The sequence below is a fragment of the Equus caballus genome, chromosome 19 (genome assembly GCF_041296265.1).
Source record: "Equus caballus isolate H_3958 breed thoroughbred chromosome 19, TB-T2T, whole genome shotgun sequence".
Taxonomy (NCBI): domain Eukaryota; kingdom Metazoa; phylum Chordata; class Mammalia; order Perissodactyla; family Equidae; genus Equus; species Equus caballus.
In genome coordinates this window covers 49408523-49429357 of record NC_091702.1, presented here as the reverse complement: position 1 = coordinate 49429357, position 20835 = coordinate 49408523, and the positions used below count along the sequence as shown (strand labels likewise).

General features: G+C 46.2%; 1 protein-coding gene across 2 annotated transcripts; it reads left to right on the top strand.

The window, feature by feature from the left end:
• The first annotated feature begins 1265 nt into the window (after positions 1-1265).
• Positions 1266-16128, top strand: ADPRH (ADP-ribosylarginine hydrolase). Of its 2 annotated transcripts, none has more exons than XM_070243743.1 (5): positions 1266-1513; positions 7091-7189; positions 8647-8966; positions 10801-11161; positions 12213-16128. In XM_070243743.1, exons 1-5 carry the CDS (start codon positions 1476-1478, stop codon positions 12625-12627), a joined length of 1233 nt encoding a protein of 410 aa, XP_070099844.1. In that variant the 5' UTR covers positions 1266-1475; the 3' UTR covers positions 12628-16128. The 2 variants fall into 2 exon arrangements, with proteins under 2 accessions (XP_070099844.1, XP_023479478.1); XM_023623710.2 differs by lacking the exon at positions 1266-1513 and adding an exon at positions 5754-6253.
• The last annotated feature ends 4707 nt before the right edge of the window (positions 16129-20835 follow it).

The window sequence follows — 20835 nt, the reverse complement described above, 5'->3', positions numbered from 1 at the left end:
TTATACAAGTACGGCACATGAAGAGTAGCATCTGATGGAGTGAAGGGTCTCAGCATTCTCAGAATGAATCCCTCCCAGGCCTTGAGCTGATCTCTCTAACCACAAGGGAAGGCTGAGGGACTCTCCAGTGCCGTCACCACTAGGAAACCTGCCTAAACCAGTTGCCATTGTGAAGTCCTCAGTTCCACCCTTGCTGTTTTTAGATTCTCCACCCCGAGCTTCAGTTCTCTCCAAAGTGCAGCTTTAGGAAAGAACACCAGAGACCCACCGTGAGGGAAGTGATCCCTCATCAGAGGGAAGGGCACAAGGCCAGATAGGGGAGAGCAACAACATGTTCCCTGGCCAGATTTTTCTTTACCTGTAGTCTCAAAATTTTTTTTCATTTGTTTCTTCTAGAAACAAAAATGAGAGCAGATTCATGTGGGTTAGGCCAGGCTGACCCTGATGGAGGGATTGTGGAATAGAGGCTGTGTGGGGAAAAAAAATGACTTCAGCAAGGTTTTTGCTTTAAGGAATAGTTACTTTCCATTTCCTGGAAGATATATTTTCACACATTGAGAGCCAGCCCAGTGGGCAGTGAAGTCCTTTAGGATGGGCCTGCGGCCAGGAGCACTGAAAGTCTATCACAAACCCCAGAAGGCGACCTTGGGGACTGCCTGGCCGGCTGAGCTTCCTTCCCCGGGGGAAATCCCAGCAGGACTGGGAGACGCACAGCAGCCGTGGAGGCCATCTGGTAGAAAGAAGGTTTCAAAATCTCCTGGTGGATCTCCAGATCAAAGGTTTAGAAGCCACCGCTGGCTTTTCAAACGCCAATTTGTATCCACTTAATCTCCTTCGCATCTCTCCAGGCGGTGTCCCCGTCACCACAGCCTACTGTATGTGATTACTGCCTTCTTATTAGAATTACAGTATACATCTTAGATTTCTCTTTAAATACTACTTTCATACTGTGATCAAGCGGAGGCCTCTTTTGGGGGGAAGTGGACTATGTTAAAAATCGGGCTCAGGAGGTTCATAACTTTAATGAAATCGAAGTTTAGTCTATTGCATCTTTTCAAATTTTGTCTAAATGGCAGTACAGAGAGTGGCAGAAGTCCTGGACTGAGAGGTCAGAGACCGTCGGCTCCGGGCCCACTTCTCTCTGCTTCTGTGACCCTGAGTGACTCTCTTCACCTCACTGGCCCTTAGTTTCCTCACTATAAAGTGACAAGCTGTGCAAATATCCCCTTCGAGGCTATTTGATGATTTAAACTTTGCTCTTATGCACATGCGTTTTCTATTTTTTTTAAATTACCTTGGGACGAGTGGCCAGAGAGCCTGTTTTCCTCAATGAGTTGAACTTCTAGTCCTTTTTCCTTGTCTTCCTTAAAATCCTCAAGGAGGATAGTTGATTTCCATTGTGCAAATCTGGTACTCAATCTCATGGGTGATGTGTTTGGAATGACTCAATAAGGAAGGAAAGGAGACAGCTTAAGATGGTGACCACTCTCACAACTCTAAGCAGGCTCGACTGGTGAGTAGCTCGCGCCTCAGCACTGAGGTGGGCCCCAGCAGCTGTGCATCATTCGGGGAGGAAACACCAACCTAACCTCACATCTTTGCTTTTATGTTTTAAAGATCTTTGCTTCTCCTGCATGCTAGCTGTTTGGGTTATTTCTGGGCTTCTGGCAATTTTAGTTTGTCTTCCTAATACTCTTGAAAAATCAGCCCAGATGTAATTTTCTCTGGATGCCTTCTCTGAACACTCTGACTAAGCCTTCTCTCTCACATTTGCCGACCTTGTCTCTTGAACGTTCTCCCTGCCACAGTCCTCAGGGCCTAATGTCATTAGACCCTCCGAAGTCTCCCCTGTTACTGTGACTTTTGCCTTCCCTCTGTAACTGCAAGGGGTGCCTAGCAAGGTGCCTGGCACATTTTATATGTTGTATTAGTCAGGGGTCTCCAGAGAAACAGAACTAATATGTACATATGGAGAGAGAGAGAGAGGTTTATCTTAAGGAAATGGTTCACACGATTGTGGAGGTTGGCAAGTCCAAAATCTGCAAGGTAGGCCAACAGGCTGGAGACCTAGGTAAGAGTTAATGCTGCAGCTCCAAGCTGAAGGCCGTCTGCTGGCAGAATTCCTTCTTCCCTGGCCGGGGGTGGGTAGGGTAGAGTGGGAGGTCGGTCTTTCTTCTATTAAGGCCTTTAGCTGAATGGGTAAGGTCCACTTAACACTAAGAAAGATAATTGGCTTTCCTCAACGTCCACGGATTTCAACATTAATCTCATCTAAAAAATACCTTCCCAGAAACATATAGGAAAATGTTTGACCAATTATCTGGGTAGTCTTGCCTAGCCAAGTTGACACGTAAAATTAACCATCACAGATGCCCACTAAGTCTTCTGAGATGAACTGATGATACAGGACGTGTGAACTGCCACATCGGGCTTCCTACCTCTCCTGCACTAGCTCTCTTCTGTTTTCTTCTAAGAAGTCTCTACTTCTTTTTTTTTTCACTTTATTTTAAAAATGTACATTGAGGTCCTATCCTGTGGTATGTTTTCCTTTGAGTATTTTTGTTATTTTGTGTCTGCTAGAGAGTTCAAGGGGCCCTGCCTATTAACCATTTCCTGTTAGCTCTCTTTTTTTTTAGTTCTCATGATTTAACTAGACAAAGTATCACACATTTGGGCCCACGAAATGGCAAAGATTCAACTAGTCTGCTGTTTTTCAATTATCTATGCTTATGTTTTCCTGGCCTTGCACCAACCTTGGCCATGGAGAGCTCAGAAAGCAACTGAGCAAGCAGGCCTCATATTTCTTTGTATCAACATGAAAGGGAGTTTATTACAGAGGCGTTACCTTATCTGAACATTTGGGATCAATTATAGTAATAATACTACTACAAATGACTGAAATGTTTACAATGTAAAGCTTAGTGGTTAAAAAAAAGGATATAAAATTCTATGTACAAATGACCCGGTTTTTTCCAAAACACGTGCATAAAATAAAAACTGTAATCGGAGTATAGGAACGTGGGTGGTTTCTACTTTAGGTTTTCTAAAATTTCTTAATACACATAATATATAAAACTACTTATTGTGAAAGATTAAAAGTTTCCCCTTATCCTTCTCCCTACTCCCAGCGAACTTTCTCATTATCCCGTGAGGTAATCATAATCATCATTAACAATTTGAAATGTATCCTTTCAGCCATTTTACACACACACACACACACACACACACACACACACACAGCTCCTCTTTTTTTTTTTTTTTTACATAAATAAGCCCATATATATTCCTCATTCTAAAATTTGAGGGTTTTTACTTCACAAAATGTCTCCAAGCTCTTTCCAGGCACACTTGTTTATTTACTCAAAGTCTACTGATTTAAAGGTCTACCTCATGGTTTGGAACAGTTCCATAATTATGCCATAATTGAGGAGAAGGAAATTCATACTCTCCTGTAAAAACATATTGAGGTCATTTCCAATTTTCTGCTATTAGAAAAAATTCTGCAAAGAACATCCAGGAACATTTACTTTTGTGAACATGTGTGGATATTTCTTTAGGAGAGAGATTCCTAGAAGCTTTCCCAGGATTTCTACTGGAAGTATGCATTATTTTTATCATCAAAAAAATACATAAACATTTTATTTAAAAAAATTTTTTTAATATCATAAGTCAAAAGCCTAAAATGAGATGACTTGGCTCGGTCCACTCTCTGAGGTCAGGTCTTGTGTCAGGGCCCAGCATATACCTGGTACACAGTAGGTGTTTAATGTCTGCGGCATACATAAAGATCATTCCTGGATGTCATAACAATTCTGTAAGGGAAGTATCATCATTTCCACCTTACAGATGAAGTGCTGGAAATGTCTCAGAGGTCAGGTCTGAGTCCTACAAGTTTGTTTCTCAGCAAGAGCCTCAATGTGGCAAATGATAGGTGTTGGTGAGTAACGAAGTGAATGCCTGAGATGTGTCCTCCATCATAAAACTGGAGACGGGGAACTCAGCCTTCAACATCTCTGTCTTTCCAGCATCTACACTAATACCTAGCACCCAGTAAAATGCCAGATAAATATCTGTTCTTCTTGGCAGAACAAGATGCACTCTTTTCTTTGTAAACAAAACCTTGATTTTTGTGTAAGTCTCCACCTCTGCGGGAAGATGTTCTATCCTTGATCAAAGGGAGACGTAATCTCATTTGCCTGCCAGTAGTTTACTGGTTTACTCTTGGTTTACTCTTCTGGGGTGCAGCTGGGGATGGGGGCAGGGAAAGCTTTGAGAATAATTTCTGCAGATAAAACTAACACACTGACAAGAGTAGACGAGAAAGATGGGAGGAACCAAGTCCTTGATATAGTGTTGAGTTGCTGAATTAACCTGGGGACTTTTGTTATATAAGATATTTTGTTTTATAAGGTAATCTGGACATGTCTGGACATTTTGTTGTATAAGATAATGTGTGCTTATTGTTTAAGCCTGGTGAGTATGTGGGTGTTGGTATGGGGGGGTATGATGGTTATATGCAGTTACTTGGAGCTGGAAGCATGCTAACTGATCAATTGTTTTTTTGATTTGCACGACCATGTCCTTGATGTCCCAGAAACATTTTCTAGTTTTTGACCAAGGAGAAACGATGTCCGTAGGCATTAACTATTGTGAAAAGAGGGTAGAATGGCTCTACGTGACAGAGGTGAGCACTGGGGATACAGACAGGCAGCTGACTTGGGAGTAATTTTTTATTGCATGATTACTACACTGATAAGCAGAGTGCTAAAATTTTTACATTAATTATTCCATGCAACCCCCTCAGAACAACGTGATGAGGTGGGTGCAAAGATTTCCCTATTTTACAAAAGTAGAAAGTGAAACTTAGTAAGATGAAGTGACTTTCCCAAAGTGCTATTGCTGGGGTTTGAAACGAGGTAGCATGAGGGGAGTCTATGCTAATAATAGCAAGGTTCCCAGGCACCATGAAGTGAAAGTGAACTAATGGCTAAGAACAACCCCGGGATTCTTGACATTCAAGCCAAAGGAACGCCTTTCCCATGGATTCCCACAGAAAGAGCCCTATGTGATATGAAGAATATCTTCAACAGACATCTTAAGCTGAGCCAGGGATGAGTTTCATAGGCCTGTTTATTACTAAAAACGTCCCTCACTACAGAACTTTCTTTGACTACATCCTCCGAGGGTAAAATTCGAACAGTGCCTTTGATTTTTGTGAACACTCAGAAGTCACCTAGGCTAGGGTTGGAGATGGAGGTGCGGGATTGGGCAAGAGCACAAGGCAATGTTTTGGAGTAACGGCAATATTCTGTATCCTGATTACGGTTACCCAGGTATATACATTTGTCAAAATTCATCGAACAGCACACAAAATGAATGCATTTCATTACATGTATATTATATCTCAACAACAACAACAAAAAAGGTCTCAGGCCAAGTCTACGTCATTACAGCCAGAAAAGCATAGCAGATTGAAATTTTGGAGAGGCGTATAGAATACTTACATATGGTGCTTCTAATTCTTTTTAAAAGTGTCATTATTAATTTATCCAGACAAAAATATTCTTAGTTTTTCTTTGCTTTTATTTACTATCAGGACGCAAAAATTCCATACTGCCGCCTAATAAATGACGAGTTAAAATTAACTTAGGCCTTACAACCACCCTAAGAGTTAGGAATAGTATTGTTCCATTTCATGCGGGAAGGACCCAGACCCCCGACGGAGGCCTCGCACTTAGTACCCTTTTGCAAGTGTTCGGCCACACACTGGTTCTTTGCAACCCAGAAAAGCTAGGCATGAGAAAAAGCCCACGGTGTCAGCCGGGGGCCACACGGGCGTCGCCGACAGTAAAATGAGAGCCAGGTTCCCGGAGCCGCGGCTTTCCGCGACTCCAGGCGATTCCCAGCGCCCTCCCGGGCCCAGGTGGCGGGTGATGGAGGCCCCGGCGCCCCAGCTAGGGCGCCCAAGGCCGCAGCGGTGCCGGGAAGCCGCTTTCGAGGGCCCGCGGCTCGCTCAATCAAGCCCAGGCTGGCCCGGCGGAAGGCGGCAGGCGGGAGCAAATGTCCGCCGATCCTGGGCGCGGAGCCCGCGCGCGGCGGCGCGGCCCCGCCCTGGCCCCACGCGCTCCGCTCGCAGACGGATCCGCCCTGAGCCTCCGCGCAGCGACTGCAGCCAGGCCGCTCCCTGCACCCCGAGCTCCCGGCGCCCGGCCCCGCCCCTGCCCCGCGCGCGCTCCACTCCCCTGGCCACCAGGTACTCCCCCCGCCGTCCTCCCCGAGTCCCGCGCGCTCCCCTTCCCCACCCCTCTCCTCCCGGGCCCTGTACCCCGCGCGCGCTCTCCGCGCCAACCCCGGCGACCGGGTGCACCCCGGCCCGCGGCCCCCGCGCGCTCCTCCCCGGCGGTGGCCAGGTGCCCAACACCCACCCCCCACGCCCGAGCCAGGCGTTCCCCCGACTCCCCGCCTCAAAAGCAGACGACTGCCGGGAAGCAGCTGCCCAGACATTAGTTTTGAATTTGTCGTTCGGGAGCGAGAATGTAAACTGTAGAAGTTCAGAGGCGTTTCAGGACTAGCAGCGTTCTGAAAGCGGGAGGCTAGAGCAGTACGCGTAAAAGTCACAATTCCAACGGCAAGAGATGGTCGTCGTCCCCCAGCCCTGCTTACCACTCACAGAAACACACGTGCGGATGGAGCCAGAGGGAGCCACAGAAAGGAAGCTGAGGACGTTGGGAGAGAGGGTCCCGCACCGGGGGTTAAAAGTTGGTCCTCAGAAGCCGGCTAAGCTCGGTCTCTGAAGCTCTCGGCGCAGGACCGTAGCCCAGGGAGCATCCACAGCACTCCCCCCCACTTCACGCCGCCAATTGACAGATGGGAAAATCGAGGTCGGGGTGGGTGGCTTGTCTACAATCACACAACTGATTCTCGGCAGAGTCAGGTCTAGTAGCCCAGAACTCCAGTTCCTAGGCATCATTTATAAATGATAAAATATGTAAATAACATTTTACAAATATCCTTTGTGAGCCAAGAAACTCAGCATGATCAATAACTCGGTATCGGTGTGCTCAATCCATCTTCATTTGCACTTCTCCAGGCGCTGCCCGCTGCGTCCCCGTGCCCAGAGCAGTGCGGCTGGAGGAGGACTCCCGGAAGCCCTAGGACTTGAACTTACCCCTGAGGCAACAGGGTTTAGGTAAATGGAGGGAGGAAGGGCGTCTTGGCTGGGGAAAGAGCCCGAGCTGAGGGGAGAAGGAGCTCATCCGCAGGCGTGTAAAGTGTTTGCGTGGCCTGTGCAGGTGGAGTGGATGGACAGAGTAGGGGCAGACGTGGGGGGCTCTGACCGTCAGCTCTGCAGCATAGGGCGCAGTGAGAAACTGGAAATGCACCACAGGGCAGCCAGCGCTCTGCCAGGGACTAGATTCACCGAGGGAATGTTAGCTGAGATCCCCAGACTCTAGAAGTCAGTCATTTAGGAGGAAAACAAAATTTAAATATTGCTGTTGAAAGGAAGCTTGTGAGGAGAACGTATTGTAGTTCAATGGAAAAATCGTGTTCCCTGGGTGTGTAAGAAGAATAAAAACAATAAACATAGTGCTTACTATGTGCTAAGCACTGTTCTAAGTGCTTTACAAAAATTCATTCACAGGGCGGCCCCCTGGCAGAGTGGTTAAGTTTGCACTCTGCTGTAGCCCTGGGGTTCTCCTAGTTTGGATCCTGGGGTGAACCTACACACCTGCTCAGCAAGCCATGCTGTGGGGGCATCCCACAGAGAAGAATTAGAATGATTTACATCTAGAATATACAACTGTGTGCTGGGGCTTTGGGGAGGAAAAAAAAAAGGAAGATTGGCAACAGATGTTAGCTCAGGGCCAATCATCCTCACCAGAAAAAAAAAAAAATTCATTCATTTACTCCCCATAGGGCTGGTACTATTTTTGTTATCATTTTACAGATGTGGAGGCTGAGCACAAAGAGGTTGTCCAAGGTTCTAGGTCTGTGCAGAGTGGCCTGTGATCAGAAGATTGGATCTGGGGCCTCCACTTGCTAGTTGTGTGAAGTTACGCTCTCTAAGCCTCCCTTTCCTTAGCTATGAAATGCCTGCTGTGATCCCTGCCTACTAATGAGACAGAGAATGTGCGGGAGCCTTGTGAAGCGTGCATTGTGATACCAATAGAAAGGACTATTATTCAAGAAAAGGAGGGGCGCACTTTCGAGGACAAATCCCGAGTAAAAAGGGAAATGACAAGCTTGGTTGGTTTGATTTGTAGAATTTAATGGGCTTGCCACTCACAGGGAGGAAAAGATGGACTCATAGTTAGAATCGTGGGCTTTGGAGTCAGATGGACCTAGGTTGCAACCCCAGCCCTGCCACTTATTAGCTCTGTGACCTAAGACCAGTGACCTAACATTTCTGAAACTGCATTATCTCTGTGATCCTCAATTTACTCATCTGTCAAATGGGCCTCATCATACGTTCCTCGTAGAGCAGCTGTGAAGATTAAATGAGATGCAGTTAATAGTGGCCCGACAAGTAGTGAGTCCTCAATAAAATACTGATAGGGCTATTCCGTTTTCTGATTCTTCTTTCTTCTCATCTGTGTGTCTTAATCCTCCCTCCCCCCGCCCCTCCCACCCCCCACCCCGCCACAGCTTCACCATGTGTGAGGGACTGATTGAGAAGTATGTGGCTGCCATGGTGCTGAGTGCTGCTGGCGATGCCTTGGGGTACTTCAACGGCAAGTGGGAGTTCCTCCGGGATGGGGAGAAGATTCATTGGCAGCTGGCCCAGCTGGGTGGCTTGGACGCCATAGATGTGGAGACTTGGCGAGTCAGCGATGACACGGTGATGCACCTGGCCACGGCGGAAGCTCTCGTGGAAGCCGGGAAGGTCTCGGACTTGACTCGACTGTATTCCCTCCTCGCTAAGCATTACCAAGACTGCATGGGAGACATGGCTGGCCGGGCGCCAGGTGAGCGGCGGTGGAGGTCCTGGGCAGGCGGAGAATAAAGCAGACCCAAGGAAGTCGTTAAAAGTGTTGGTTGCGATATAATATCAAGGAAGCAATCGTTTTTGTAGTTGTGATAAAAATAGAAATAACCTAAATTTTATGTAATTTATTTCATTATGGTGACACATCGCAGCCATTGAAAATTATGCAGATAAATATGTGCTGATATAGAAAGATATTACATATCAAGCAAAAAAAGAAAGTAGGTTACAAAACAGTATGTATCTTATGAACCCGTCATCACTGAAAGTGTATGCGTGTGTATCTCTGCTGGGAGAGGCCGGAAGAATGTACACAAAGAAGGATTAAATCTCGGTGAGGAAGGTATATATAGTTTCTTATTTTCTTTTGCATATTTGTATTTTCTAAGTTTTCTGTAATAAACAACCATAAGGAAAAGAAAATTCTGTTAAAGAGGAATGGAAAGGGTCTCGTAGCGACTGCTTTTCTGGTTCCAGGTCTGCTCACAAGTGGTTCTTGCTCACTTTGGGAACTTGTTACAGCCACTGGGGCTCCCAGGTGACTTGAATCACCTGTCCCCTAGCCCATCGGCCCTGCCTCTCCCCCTGTATTGGTCGGCTTGAGCTGCCATGACAAAGTTCCACAGACCAGTGGCTGAAACAACAGACATCTATTTTCTCACTGGCTGGGAGGCTGGAAGTCTGGATCCACATGTTGGCAGGTTTGGCTTCCTTTGAGAGATGCCCTTCTCTTTGCCTTGCAGACAACCTCCTGGCTGTGTCCTCTCACAGCACACGTCCTTGCTGTCTCTTTGTGTGTCCAAATTTCCTCTTCTTATTAGGATGCCGGTCAGGTTGAATTAGGGCCCACCCTAACAATCTCATTTTAACTTCGTCCCCTTTTTCAAGGCCCTGTCTCCAAATACAGTCACATTCCAAAGAACGAGGGGTCAGCGCTTCAACACATGAATTTTGGAGGACACAAATTCAGCTGATAACACCTCCTGCTGAAAGGCTCCCCGCCACACACACCCAGGGGTCTCTGGGGTCCCCCAGGATTGGCCTTAGAAGCCAGTCTCTGTTCATCCTTTCTCAACATCTGGTATCTCATCAGTTTGGCGAGAGGAAAGTTTTCTTTGTCCAACTATGCCATCCGTGATGTTTTTGTGAATAAACCGACCATAAGGGAACAATAATACTACACCCCATAGTATGTTAACTGCCACAGCCTGGCTCATGTGTGCATTCACGGTTCCCTGTAGGATGGGGGGATAGGACAAGCCTGCTCTCACGTCGGGGAAAACCAAGATCACCCAAGGGCACATTGTCGCCCTGAACCCACTGCTCCTCCTGTGCGCCGGATTCTTCACTCGAGCCTGTGGCGTCTTTCTGACACCCAGGAACTCCAGTCGTCAGGTTCTCATTGGGTTATTTAAGGGCTTGGGCTGGAAATCTGATGGTTTTGACAGGGCCATTAACTAGCGGGTTACGTGATTTTGAGCAAGGTTCTTAAGCTCTGAGCCATAGCTTATTCATTTAAAAAAGAGATAATATGACCTTTTTGAGTTGTTGTGATGACTCAGTAATAACTGGTAAAGATTCCAAGCTCTCTATATGAGTCTGCTTCTTTTATTATTAATCTTGTCGTGCTGAGGGTTATGCATAAAGTAAGGCACAATACTGGCTTGGGGTTTAGAGTTTGGGGCATTCATCATCATATTTTCTTGCCTTTCATTTTCCATCAAAAAAACTTGCAGACAGAGCTAGATTCTTTCCTCCTCCTGGGGCTTTTGCTTTGGTTACACTGACCCCATGTCCTAACCGACTCTTCCCAGGGAATGCCTCAATGCAGAACTCCATGCTGCTGGAGCCGGACAAGGCCAATGGCTGGAGGATTCCCTTTAACAGCCATGAGGGCGGCTGCGGGGCTGCCATGCGAGCCATGTGCATCGGTCTCCGGTTCCCTCACCGCAGCCAGCTGGGCACACTGATCCAGGTGAGCATCGAGAGTGGCCGGATGACCCACCACCACCCCACAGGCTACCTGGGAGCCCTCGTGTCTGCTCTTTTTACAACCTATGCTGTGAGCGGCAAGCCTCCCTATCAATGGGGAAAAGGACTGATGGAGGTGCTTCCAGAAGCTAAAAAGTACATCATCCAATCCGGCTACTTTGTGGAGAAGAACCTTCAACACTGGTAAGTGGGTAGGGGCATGCTTCTGCTGGAAAATGGTTGATTCTGTGTGTGCAAGGGCATGCATGAATCTTCCCAGAATTCATAGATCCTAGTTCTTTTCATGGTTCTCACCATCCAGTTTTGTCATCCACTGCATTGAGCCCCATCCCTGCCCACCTGCTAAGGATTTCAGGTTCATTTCCATCTGTGGTTGCCACCAAGGAGCCAAGCAAGACCTCACTGAGGAGTGCAGTGCTTCCCTCATAGAGGGATCCTGTTCCGTGTTCCAACTGTCTTTAGTTTTTGTGGCCATCCTCTACTGAGATGAACTTTCCTGCTCATCTCCTGGAACTTGTTTTTTTTGATGTCATCTTGACAGACAAATAATATTTTGAATCGTTGCTTAGAACGCCTGAGAGGGAGAGGTTTTTCCACCAGCTAATTAGTAAGTGGTGAGGCCACATCTTCCCCTTTTTTGGTGAGTTCACTTCACATTGCCTTTCTTAGAATAAAAAAGTTCAGAGACTTTCTGCTGAAATCACCCATGGTCATGATGTTCCAAAGTTCCCTCTTGAAAAAAAAAATGTCACTGTGTAAGGAGATGAGGTGTTAATTAGCTTGACCGTAGTAATCATTTCACTACGTGTGTATATATCAAATCATCATGTGGTACACCTGAAATATATACAGTTTTTAGTAAGAAAATAGAATAAATAATAAAATAAAAACTATAATGACAGACCAAATAAATAAATAAAATTCCCCCTTGAAAGTTGACACAACATGTTCTCAATGTAAGAAAAACAAACCTCTATTTCTCACCTTTAACTTGATATATGTTTTATTTAGCAACAGGTACCAATGCCTTATTTATAGCAATCCTTAGCAAAAATTTATTGAATGAATATTACTTAGCTAGAACTCATTTTGATTTTTTATATCGTTTACAATATTAGTACAAGGAGTGGAAGTCATCTTGGAATTTTCCATGTTCACACGTCCATCTGGTACCTTTCCTCATGGCTTTTGACTTTATTTTTTCAATTAACTGTAGATCTTTTCTTTCCTACAGGTCCTACTTCCAAGACCAATGGGAAAAGTACCTAAAACTTAGAGGGATTTTAGATGGCACATCGGCCCCTACCTTCCCCAAGCCCTTTGATGTGAAGCAGAGGGATCAATTCTACACCTCCGTGAGCTACTCCGGCTGGGGTGGCAGCAGTGGACACGACGCCCCCATGATTGCCTACGATGCCATCCTGGCTGCAGGAGGCTCCTGGAAGGAGCTCGCCCACCGAGCCTTCTTCCACGGTGGGGACAGTGACTCTACAGCTGCCATTGCCGGCTGTTGGTGGGGAGTTCTGTATGGTTTTAAAGGAGTGAGTCCCTCCAACTATGAGAAACTGGAATACAGAAACCGGCTGGAAGGGACAGCTAGGGCTTTGTATTCTCTGGGGTCAAAGGAAGATACTGTAAGTGCCCTTTAGGGAGAGGTGACATTCATTTCTCGTGGTTTCTCCTCTCGTGTAGTCCCCGTTCTTCTTGGTTTCTTTTCACTTTTTCTAGTCAAGAGTCTTAACCTTGTACTCAGGGAATTTTGACACAAGCTCAGTCTTTCCAAACTCATCCTGCTCTCCCCGAATCTATCCCTCTTCCCATCCTAAAGAGTCTTTATCTCAGTTCATGGGATCCGCGTCTCCCAAACTAGAAATCTCATAGCCTCATACTGGGGTCTTCATTTTCAGCATCTAATCTTTCGCTAAGTTTTTTCTCTGTTTGTTTCAGGCTGGGTTCCCTCAAAAGTGGACTCTGAGACAAGGATTTGAGTGCAAGCGATTTATTTGGGAGGCGATTTCAGGAAGCACTGGTAGGAGCATGAGGATGTAAGACAGGGAAGGGAAGGGAAGGGAGCCAGTACGAGGTGCGTTAATGAGCAGGTTACCACAGTGGGTAGTTGGGACTCAGTCCATCCGGGTCCTCTGCGTAAGGCACTCCTCAGAGTTGTCCCACTCAAGGGGCAAGCATTTATCCACGAGCTTCCATCTGATGTTGGTTGAGGTCCACTCCCAAGGATGTTGACTCCCTGGTGCTTCTTGGCCTGCCTCTTGTGCGAGCCAAACACGAATGTCTTCAGGTGAAGACTCAGAGATGCTTGCAGTGGCAAGCTGTAAGGTGCATGGGAACAGTGAGGGGTGTGTGGGGTCCTGACAGCATTGGCTAGGTGGTTCTACCTCCTAAACATCCTTTAAATCTATCACCTCTTTTACCTTCTTGCACCAAGTATTTTTCAGCTGGATTTCTGCAGTCCAAGCTACTTGAGTCTGGGGAGATGCTGCTCCGAGCTGCCCTCTGAACTTTCCTGGGGTGGCACTTCACATGTCACCAGTTTTCTTGTCACCTGCTTGTCTTTATTCTCCTCTAGGCAGAACCTAGCACATAGGAGATATGTCATCAGTTTCTATTAGATGACTTGTCCATCTCGTGCCTCTAACTCCAGTCTTGCCTTCCTCATTGCCCTCCGAGTCATCTTTACAAATAACAAATTGATCATGTGGAACTTCTGGTCATGGTCAAGGAATACCTGTCCCCCTTTCTTCATTTATTGGTGCTCTGCCCTCTCCTTTTTCACCTAGTAAGTTCTTATGCATCCTTCGAGCCCCAGCTCAGGTAGAAGCTCCAGGTGACACCTGCTCTGAGTGTTCAGGCACTTGCTGGCGTTCTGCTCACTACACCCACAGCCTTCTGTCCTGGCCCTGGCACTGCACTGATGCTGTTGTGTAGTGATTGTGTGTCTTTTAGGGCAGTCTCAGGTTCCTTGTGAGGGTTTGTGTCTTGTTCTCTTTGTGGGCTCCCTGCCAGCCCCACGAGAGACAGTCAGTGAACATTGACTCCGGAAGTTCATCAAGTTGTGTTGATGAGTGATGTTCATTTCTGTTCCGTATGCCCTCCCCTTCATGATGGCCAAGGGTGAGGTGGCCAGTAGGCGCTGTGAGAGATGGAGAGTTTAATGCCTTAACCACGCCTGTGTGCTGACTTACATGAGACAAGGCTCTCGATGCTGTATTTGAAGCAGGACTCCAGCAACAGCATGGGATTTATAATTCTTTTATACATAAAGGGAGAAGGGAATTCCAAAGCTCTTTTTCTGGCTAAAAAAACTCTCCTATGTATTTACATATTTCAGGAAACAGACATGTCACTTGAAATATTACAACTAGGACACAGATTCTTCAGCAGGACAACCAATCAGAAATGGAGACTTCTGGGAGGGGTGGGTTACAGTTCACAGAACATAGGAATGCTCTCTTAAATTCAGGTGTCTTAGGCCAGCCCAGTGGCCGAGTGGTTAAATTCGCACGCTCCCCTTTTGTGGCCCAGGGTTTCGCTGGTTCAGATCCTGGGTGTGGACATGGCACCACTCACTGGGCCACACTGAGGCAGCGTCCCACATGCCACAACCAGAGGGACCCACAACTAAAAATACACAACTATGTACCAGGGGGCTTTGGGGAGAAAAAAGGAAAAATAAAATCTTAAAAAAAAATTCAAGTGTCTTAAAAGACTCCTCTGTATAAATATTTTGAGGACAGTTTAGAATAATAGAAACAAGTATATACGTTTTAACACAGGATTCCTGAGCAGGAGCTTAAGATGGAGAATCTCATGACTGTTCTCAAGAACGGACTTTATAATACAGAATGACGTGTACTTTTCTGCAGCTGTGGAAGAGAAAACATTTTCTCCTTGTCTTTCTGAGGTTTCTTTTACCAGCGGTTAGGAGAGCCGGCAGTTTCAAGGTGGAACACTAGATTTCTGTTAGCACTGACCAAACAGCAGTCCTGAGGTGCTTAAATCTCACAATTAGAAGGGCAGAAGAGGTTTAGCCAGAGGCTTCTGAGGCATGACCTGTTTCCCATCTGTGTGAGTGGTTTGGTGATGGTTTCAGTTTAGTGAGAAGCAATCATAGAATGATTTTATTTTTCTCCAACTGCTGCCTTCATACATTCTTTGTTGAAGCTACTTTTCCTGTCCCTTAGCATCATCGTGGACGGATCACATAGTTTTCTCGTCTTTGGTGGCGGGGGGATGAAAAACCCAATCCAGTTCATCCCAGTCCACTTTTTAAAATTTCAGCTTTATTAAGATGTAAATGACATATAAAAATTGTAAGATATTTAAAGTGTACATTGTAGTGATTTGATAGACGTGTACGTTGTAGTGATTTGATAGACGTGTACATTGTAGTGATTTGATAGACGTGTACGTTGTAGTGATTTGATAGACGTGTACGTTGTAGTGATTTGATAGACGTGTACGTTGTAGTGATTTGATAGACGTGTACGTTGTAGTGATTTGATAGACGTGTACGTTGTAGTGATTTGATAGACGTGTACGTTGTAGTGATTTGATAGACGTGTACGTTGTAGTGATTTGATAGACGTGTACGTTGTAGTGATTTGATAGACGTGTACGTTGTAGTGATTTGATAGACGTGTACGTTGTAGTGATTTGATAGACGTGTACGTTGTAGTGATTTGATAGACGTGTACGTTGTAGTGATTTGATAGACGTGTACGTTGTAGTGATTTGATAGACGTGTACGTTGTAGTGATTTGATAGACGTGTACGTTGTAGTGATTTGATAGACGTGTACATTGTAGTGATTTGATAGACGTGTACATTGTGAAAGGGTGCTCTCCACCTAGTTATTTAACACCTCCGTCACCTCACAGATATGTTTTTTTGATGATAGCATTTAAGTTCTACTCTTTTAGCATATTCCAGTTATATAATACAGTGTTATCAACTCTAGTCACCATGGTGTACATCAGATCCTCAGACCTTATTCATCTTACAGCTGAGTCTGTACCTTTTTGCCAACCTCTCCCTATTTTCCCCACTCCCCAGCCCCTGGCAACTACTTTTCTACTGTCTGTTTCTATGAGTTTGACTGTTTTTTTGAAAATAGATTCCACATATAAATGATACTTTGCGGTGTTTGTGTTTCTCTATCTGGCTTATCTCACTTAGCATAATGCCCTCAATGTCCATCCACAGTGTGGCAAATGGGAGGATTTCCTTCTTTCTCATGGCTGAGTACTATTCCATTGTGTATATATACATCACATCTTTATGCATCCAGCTGTTGACAGACACTGAGGTTGTTTCCGTGTCTTGGCTGTTGTGAATAATGCTGCCGTGAACATGGAATGCAGGTATCTCTTCAAGATCCTGTTTTCATTTCCTTTGGATGTATACCCAGAAGTGGGAATCCAAGTCCAGTTTAATCAATTCCAAAATTTTAATGTCATGCGCTCCTTCCTCCCCACCACAGTCAGTCCTGGGCTCAAGGGCTTACAAGAAAAATGGGGACATGGATGTCTTTCATTCCTCCTCTCCTCTTCTGGGGTTCTTTGTTCCTCTCCAGCATTGCCTTGAAACCGTCTTCACCGGTGGAACACGAGCGGGAAAGGCTCAAGCCAGCTGTCTTCTGAGGGGTCCACTCAGCCCGAGGGAAACTCGTCCTTCCTCATCACATCCACCACCGGGAGTGCAGGTTGCCCCTCCACCGCTGTCTTTACATTTCCCCCCATTCCTCTGAAATAGGCCCTGAGGACACATCTGGCTGCCCAGCAGACATCCACCTTGGAAATAGATGACTCTGTCACCTTCATGTGGCCACCATCATGTCAGCTGGTGGGCCCTCCCTCATTTGGCTTGTGAGGGGTAAGGAAGAGCACCACCTTCCCTCCTCTTTCCAGAAAGAGAAGAACCCTTTGAGAACTCTGACTCTCATGATTTTCCCTTCAAAGCCCTGGTTTTCAGCTGATGGAGGAGGGGACGGGAGGTCTGATAACAGAGCAGTTCTGCTATCTCCTCGTGAGGCCTACAGGGATTTCTTCCCAAGTCCTTCCAGGCTCTGTAACGTGTTGGTGGAGGGGAGGCGGGGGGCACGGGGGTTAGGAGGGTGGGGATTGAGCATTTGTTGTTTTCTGATGTAGGATTTTAGCCATAGTTGGAGACAACAGAGAAAGACTCGTTAGAGATCCTATTACTGTACTTGCTTTGCAAATTGTCACTCTTCATCACAGGCACACTTCGAAAAGAGTTGAGACTTTTAGATTCCATTTTCTCAAACTTCAAAACCTCCTCCCCAAATTTTACTCTCAATTGGAAACCTTGCTTCCTGGTTCTCTGAGAAAATAGACGCAGTCAGAAGAGAACCCTTGCACACTCCCATTGCCACTTCTACGTATCCACTTGCATCTGGGCTCATGGTCTCTGCCATCTGACTGGGAGCTAGTGTGGGGTTGGGGAAGGGGAGGAGAGAGAGAGGAGAGAGGATGAGAATTAACAGAGGAAAGAGATAATAAACTTAATTATATGTACCATGTTAGGGTAAACTAACAAAAATGATCTGACACACAATACGAATTTGTCATGGTTGCTAAGTTAATATATGTGCGCTGAAAAACAGAATAGGTCAGAGTAGCATTACAGGGATTAGTGATATTTTTTTTGAGCTGTTATGTGATGGTGCTTCGTTTGCTTTCTTTGTTACCTAAGATTGCTAGATGTTGTCTAAAAGTCTTGGCAATATTTATTTTTTTAAGACCTGCAAAATTAGCATTGGCCTCGTCCACCCTGTTCCAAGCTTCTTCAACCACCACATTCTCCATTCACTCTTTTCTCTCTCTCTCCAGGGGGAGTAAACATGCATCTTTTTTTTAACAGCCACAGAGCTCCTGGGGGCATGGGGGAAGGAATGGAGACTGATGATTTCACAATCAACCAGCCTACTGAATTGGCTCCTCAGGGAATGGCTGCTGGGATCTGGTGAAGGATCCAGGGATCAATGAGACAGATCATGGGAGACAACCTTGCCGCCACCTTTTCATCTGTGGGGCTTGGGGGTTGGAAAAAGCGACATCTAGGGAGCAGGTGAGACTCTTTCCATTTGAGGAAGAAAAAAGAAGAGGAGGAAGAAGGAGCTGCCATGTGTCAGGCAGTTCACCACAGCCTGTTAACAGATGGACAGTTTAGGCTTAAAGAAGTGCCACCCGTCCAAAGTCACATGGCTGGGATGAGATGGGGCTGGGGTTTAGACCCAGGACTGTTTGTCTCCAAAGCCTTTTTTCTTTGCACACGTTCTACTACACTCGAATTTGTTAGCTATAATTAGAAAATTTTTCCTTAGGCGATACCAAAGTGAAACCCAGGAGTGAGATGGTGATGGCAGCAGCCTATGCCTTCTCCAGCTTCCCACAACTGTGAGGCGAAATCAAGAGGAAAGCTAGTCGTGGGTTTGAGGTCCACATTTGAGGATGAGGGTAGGGAGGGGGCAGAGCTGAGCCTGGCCAAAACGGTGAAATGGACAGTGTCTTCACTCTCCTCCCTTCCTTCCTCAGAGACCCTCCTCTTCCTCTGCCACCAAGGAGACCCCACCCAACGCCTGGGCCATGATCTGGACTTCTCCGCACTGTGCTTGGTTACACCTGGCCCTCTTAAGTTTCCTACTTCACCCTTGTGGGTCTTGATGTCATCATCTGTACTAGCTGGGTGGTCTCAGGCAAGTGCCCCCTCTCAGGGTCTCTGGGCTTGGAGCCCATGGACTTTCGACTATAACTTCCAAAGAATGTGAGTCTAAAATGGGGTTATCTGAAGATGAGGACAGAATCAAAGGAAGAACCCTTTGGTTTCCCCTGATCTCCTGAGCTATGGATAGAATAGAGGGCCATGCTTCAAACCAGTGTTTCCTGTCATTTCGGATGGTATATGGACAACCATCCCCCACTGTCAATGCCGGCAGGTGGAAGTTATAGAAATGAAAACTTGAAATACGTATTGGCACAGGCGGTGAGGGGATGTGGCAGGAGCAGGAAGGTGGAACCTGAATGAGTGAAATTGGGAAACATGACCTTGTGCAAACAAATGAATCTCCAGTAGGATGATTTCCACTGAAGACTGCTCTAGTGGAGGCAACGTTTTGGGGTGAGACGGACTTTCTGGTGTCCTTTATTCCATAATACCAGCACTGAATCCAGGACACCGGGAGGCAGGCACTCTCTGAAGGTATACAGTTTTTTCCTGTTGCAGGAACATGGTAATTACTGTGTAATTGGGCCTTCTGAGAAAGCGTGTGTGTGTGTGTGCCTGTGGGTGCACATGTGTATACGTGCAGTACATATAGAGTATCAGGCGTGGAGGCTCCAAAATTGTGCTCTTCACCTCAAATGGGAAAGGAAGCTGGCAATAGATTGGACTTCCTGAAAAGCGGGTAGGATAGGGGCTTGAGCAATTTTGGACTGGGCGTTAAAATTTCATGTGATGTTCTATTTAGTGGGATTCTATGCAACTTTAAAAAAAGAATGAGGCAGGTGCAAAGCACCTCGTTTAGTGTGAAAAGCAAGGTGCAGAAGGGTTTGCATAGTGAGTCAACAAGCGTGTAAAAAGCTCAAAAGGGATCAGACAGAATATCTCTAGAGGGATATGCAAGAAAATGTTGACAATTTTTTTAATTAAAAATTTTTGATTGATCTTTTAAAAACCCACGTACATGTAGAACTATTAAAAACATGCTTTAAAAAATTAATGTGACCTCATTTTGTAGTTATAAGCTGGTGAATCCTAGAATTATTATTTCCTAAGACTCATTTATGTCCCTATCACTCCCAACCTCACCCTCCCCCACCACACTGAAGACAGCAGTTACATACACACACACGAATAAATAAAGGCATATCCACTTATGGAACTGTCAGCTAGGGATCCTGAAAGAAGGTGAGCAAGAAGTTGGGAATCTGATCTGGGAATAGACAGATAAGAATGGCTGAAAGGGGTTCACTGGGTTATAGGGGTGTGCCTATAGGTCTTCCTCTCCTCTCTCTTCCCCTCCTCTTCCTTCTCTTCCTCTCCTCTCTCTTTCTTTCAAAACAAATATTTAGCGAGCATCTGTTATACAGCAGGCACCGCTTTACACATGAGGACACGGCATGGAGCCATGAGCAGTGGGCAGTGGGTACTGCACACTGCGTGTTTGGTCTCTCACTTGCCTCCCTGTGCACCTGGGTCCTAGGCAGGTGAAACCGTCTGAGTCCACTTCACAATGGGGGCTAAGTGCCAACTTGGGACCAGCCCCCTTTGCCCTGTCCTCTCTAAATGAGCACACTCTACTAGATGGGCCATGCCCTCTCTTAGCAAACAACCGTTGAGCACCAGCTATGTGGCAGGCACGGTGCTTGGTGCTGGGGAGACCTCAGTGAACAAACCAAACCAGAATTTGGCCCTCCTGAGGCTGACTCTCTCCTTGGGGGAGACAGACCAGGTACACAATATAATTTGGTGTTCCCTCAGTGTCTCCTGGTAGAAAGGTCTCTATCCTCACCTTCTAAAATACATTGCCTCACTTTCCAAGAGGACCCCACTTCCTTGGCACCCCCAAGCAGTGGGGGCTACTGGCCTTTCTGAGTTTCAGTTTCCTTGCTGGTAACATGGAGATGGCTATAGTAAGATTTAACAGAAGAGTGATGGTTCTAGCATGAGTACAGCCATCGGAGGAGCCAGTGGGAACTTCAGAGTCCTGGGACCAACCCCCTATTCTCATTCGGTGTGTCTGGGTTGGGTCCAGCAGTCTGTCCCAGGCGCCCTGGGTGATTCTGAGGCAGGTGGTCCTGCACGGGTCAGCTCCAACCTCA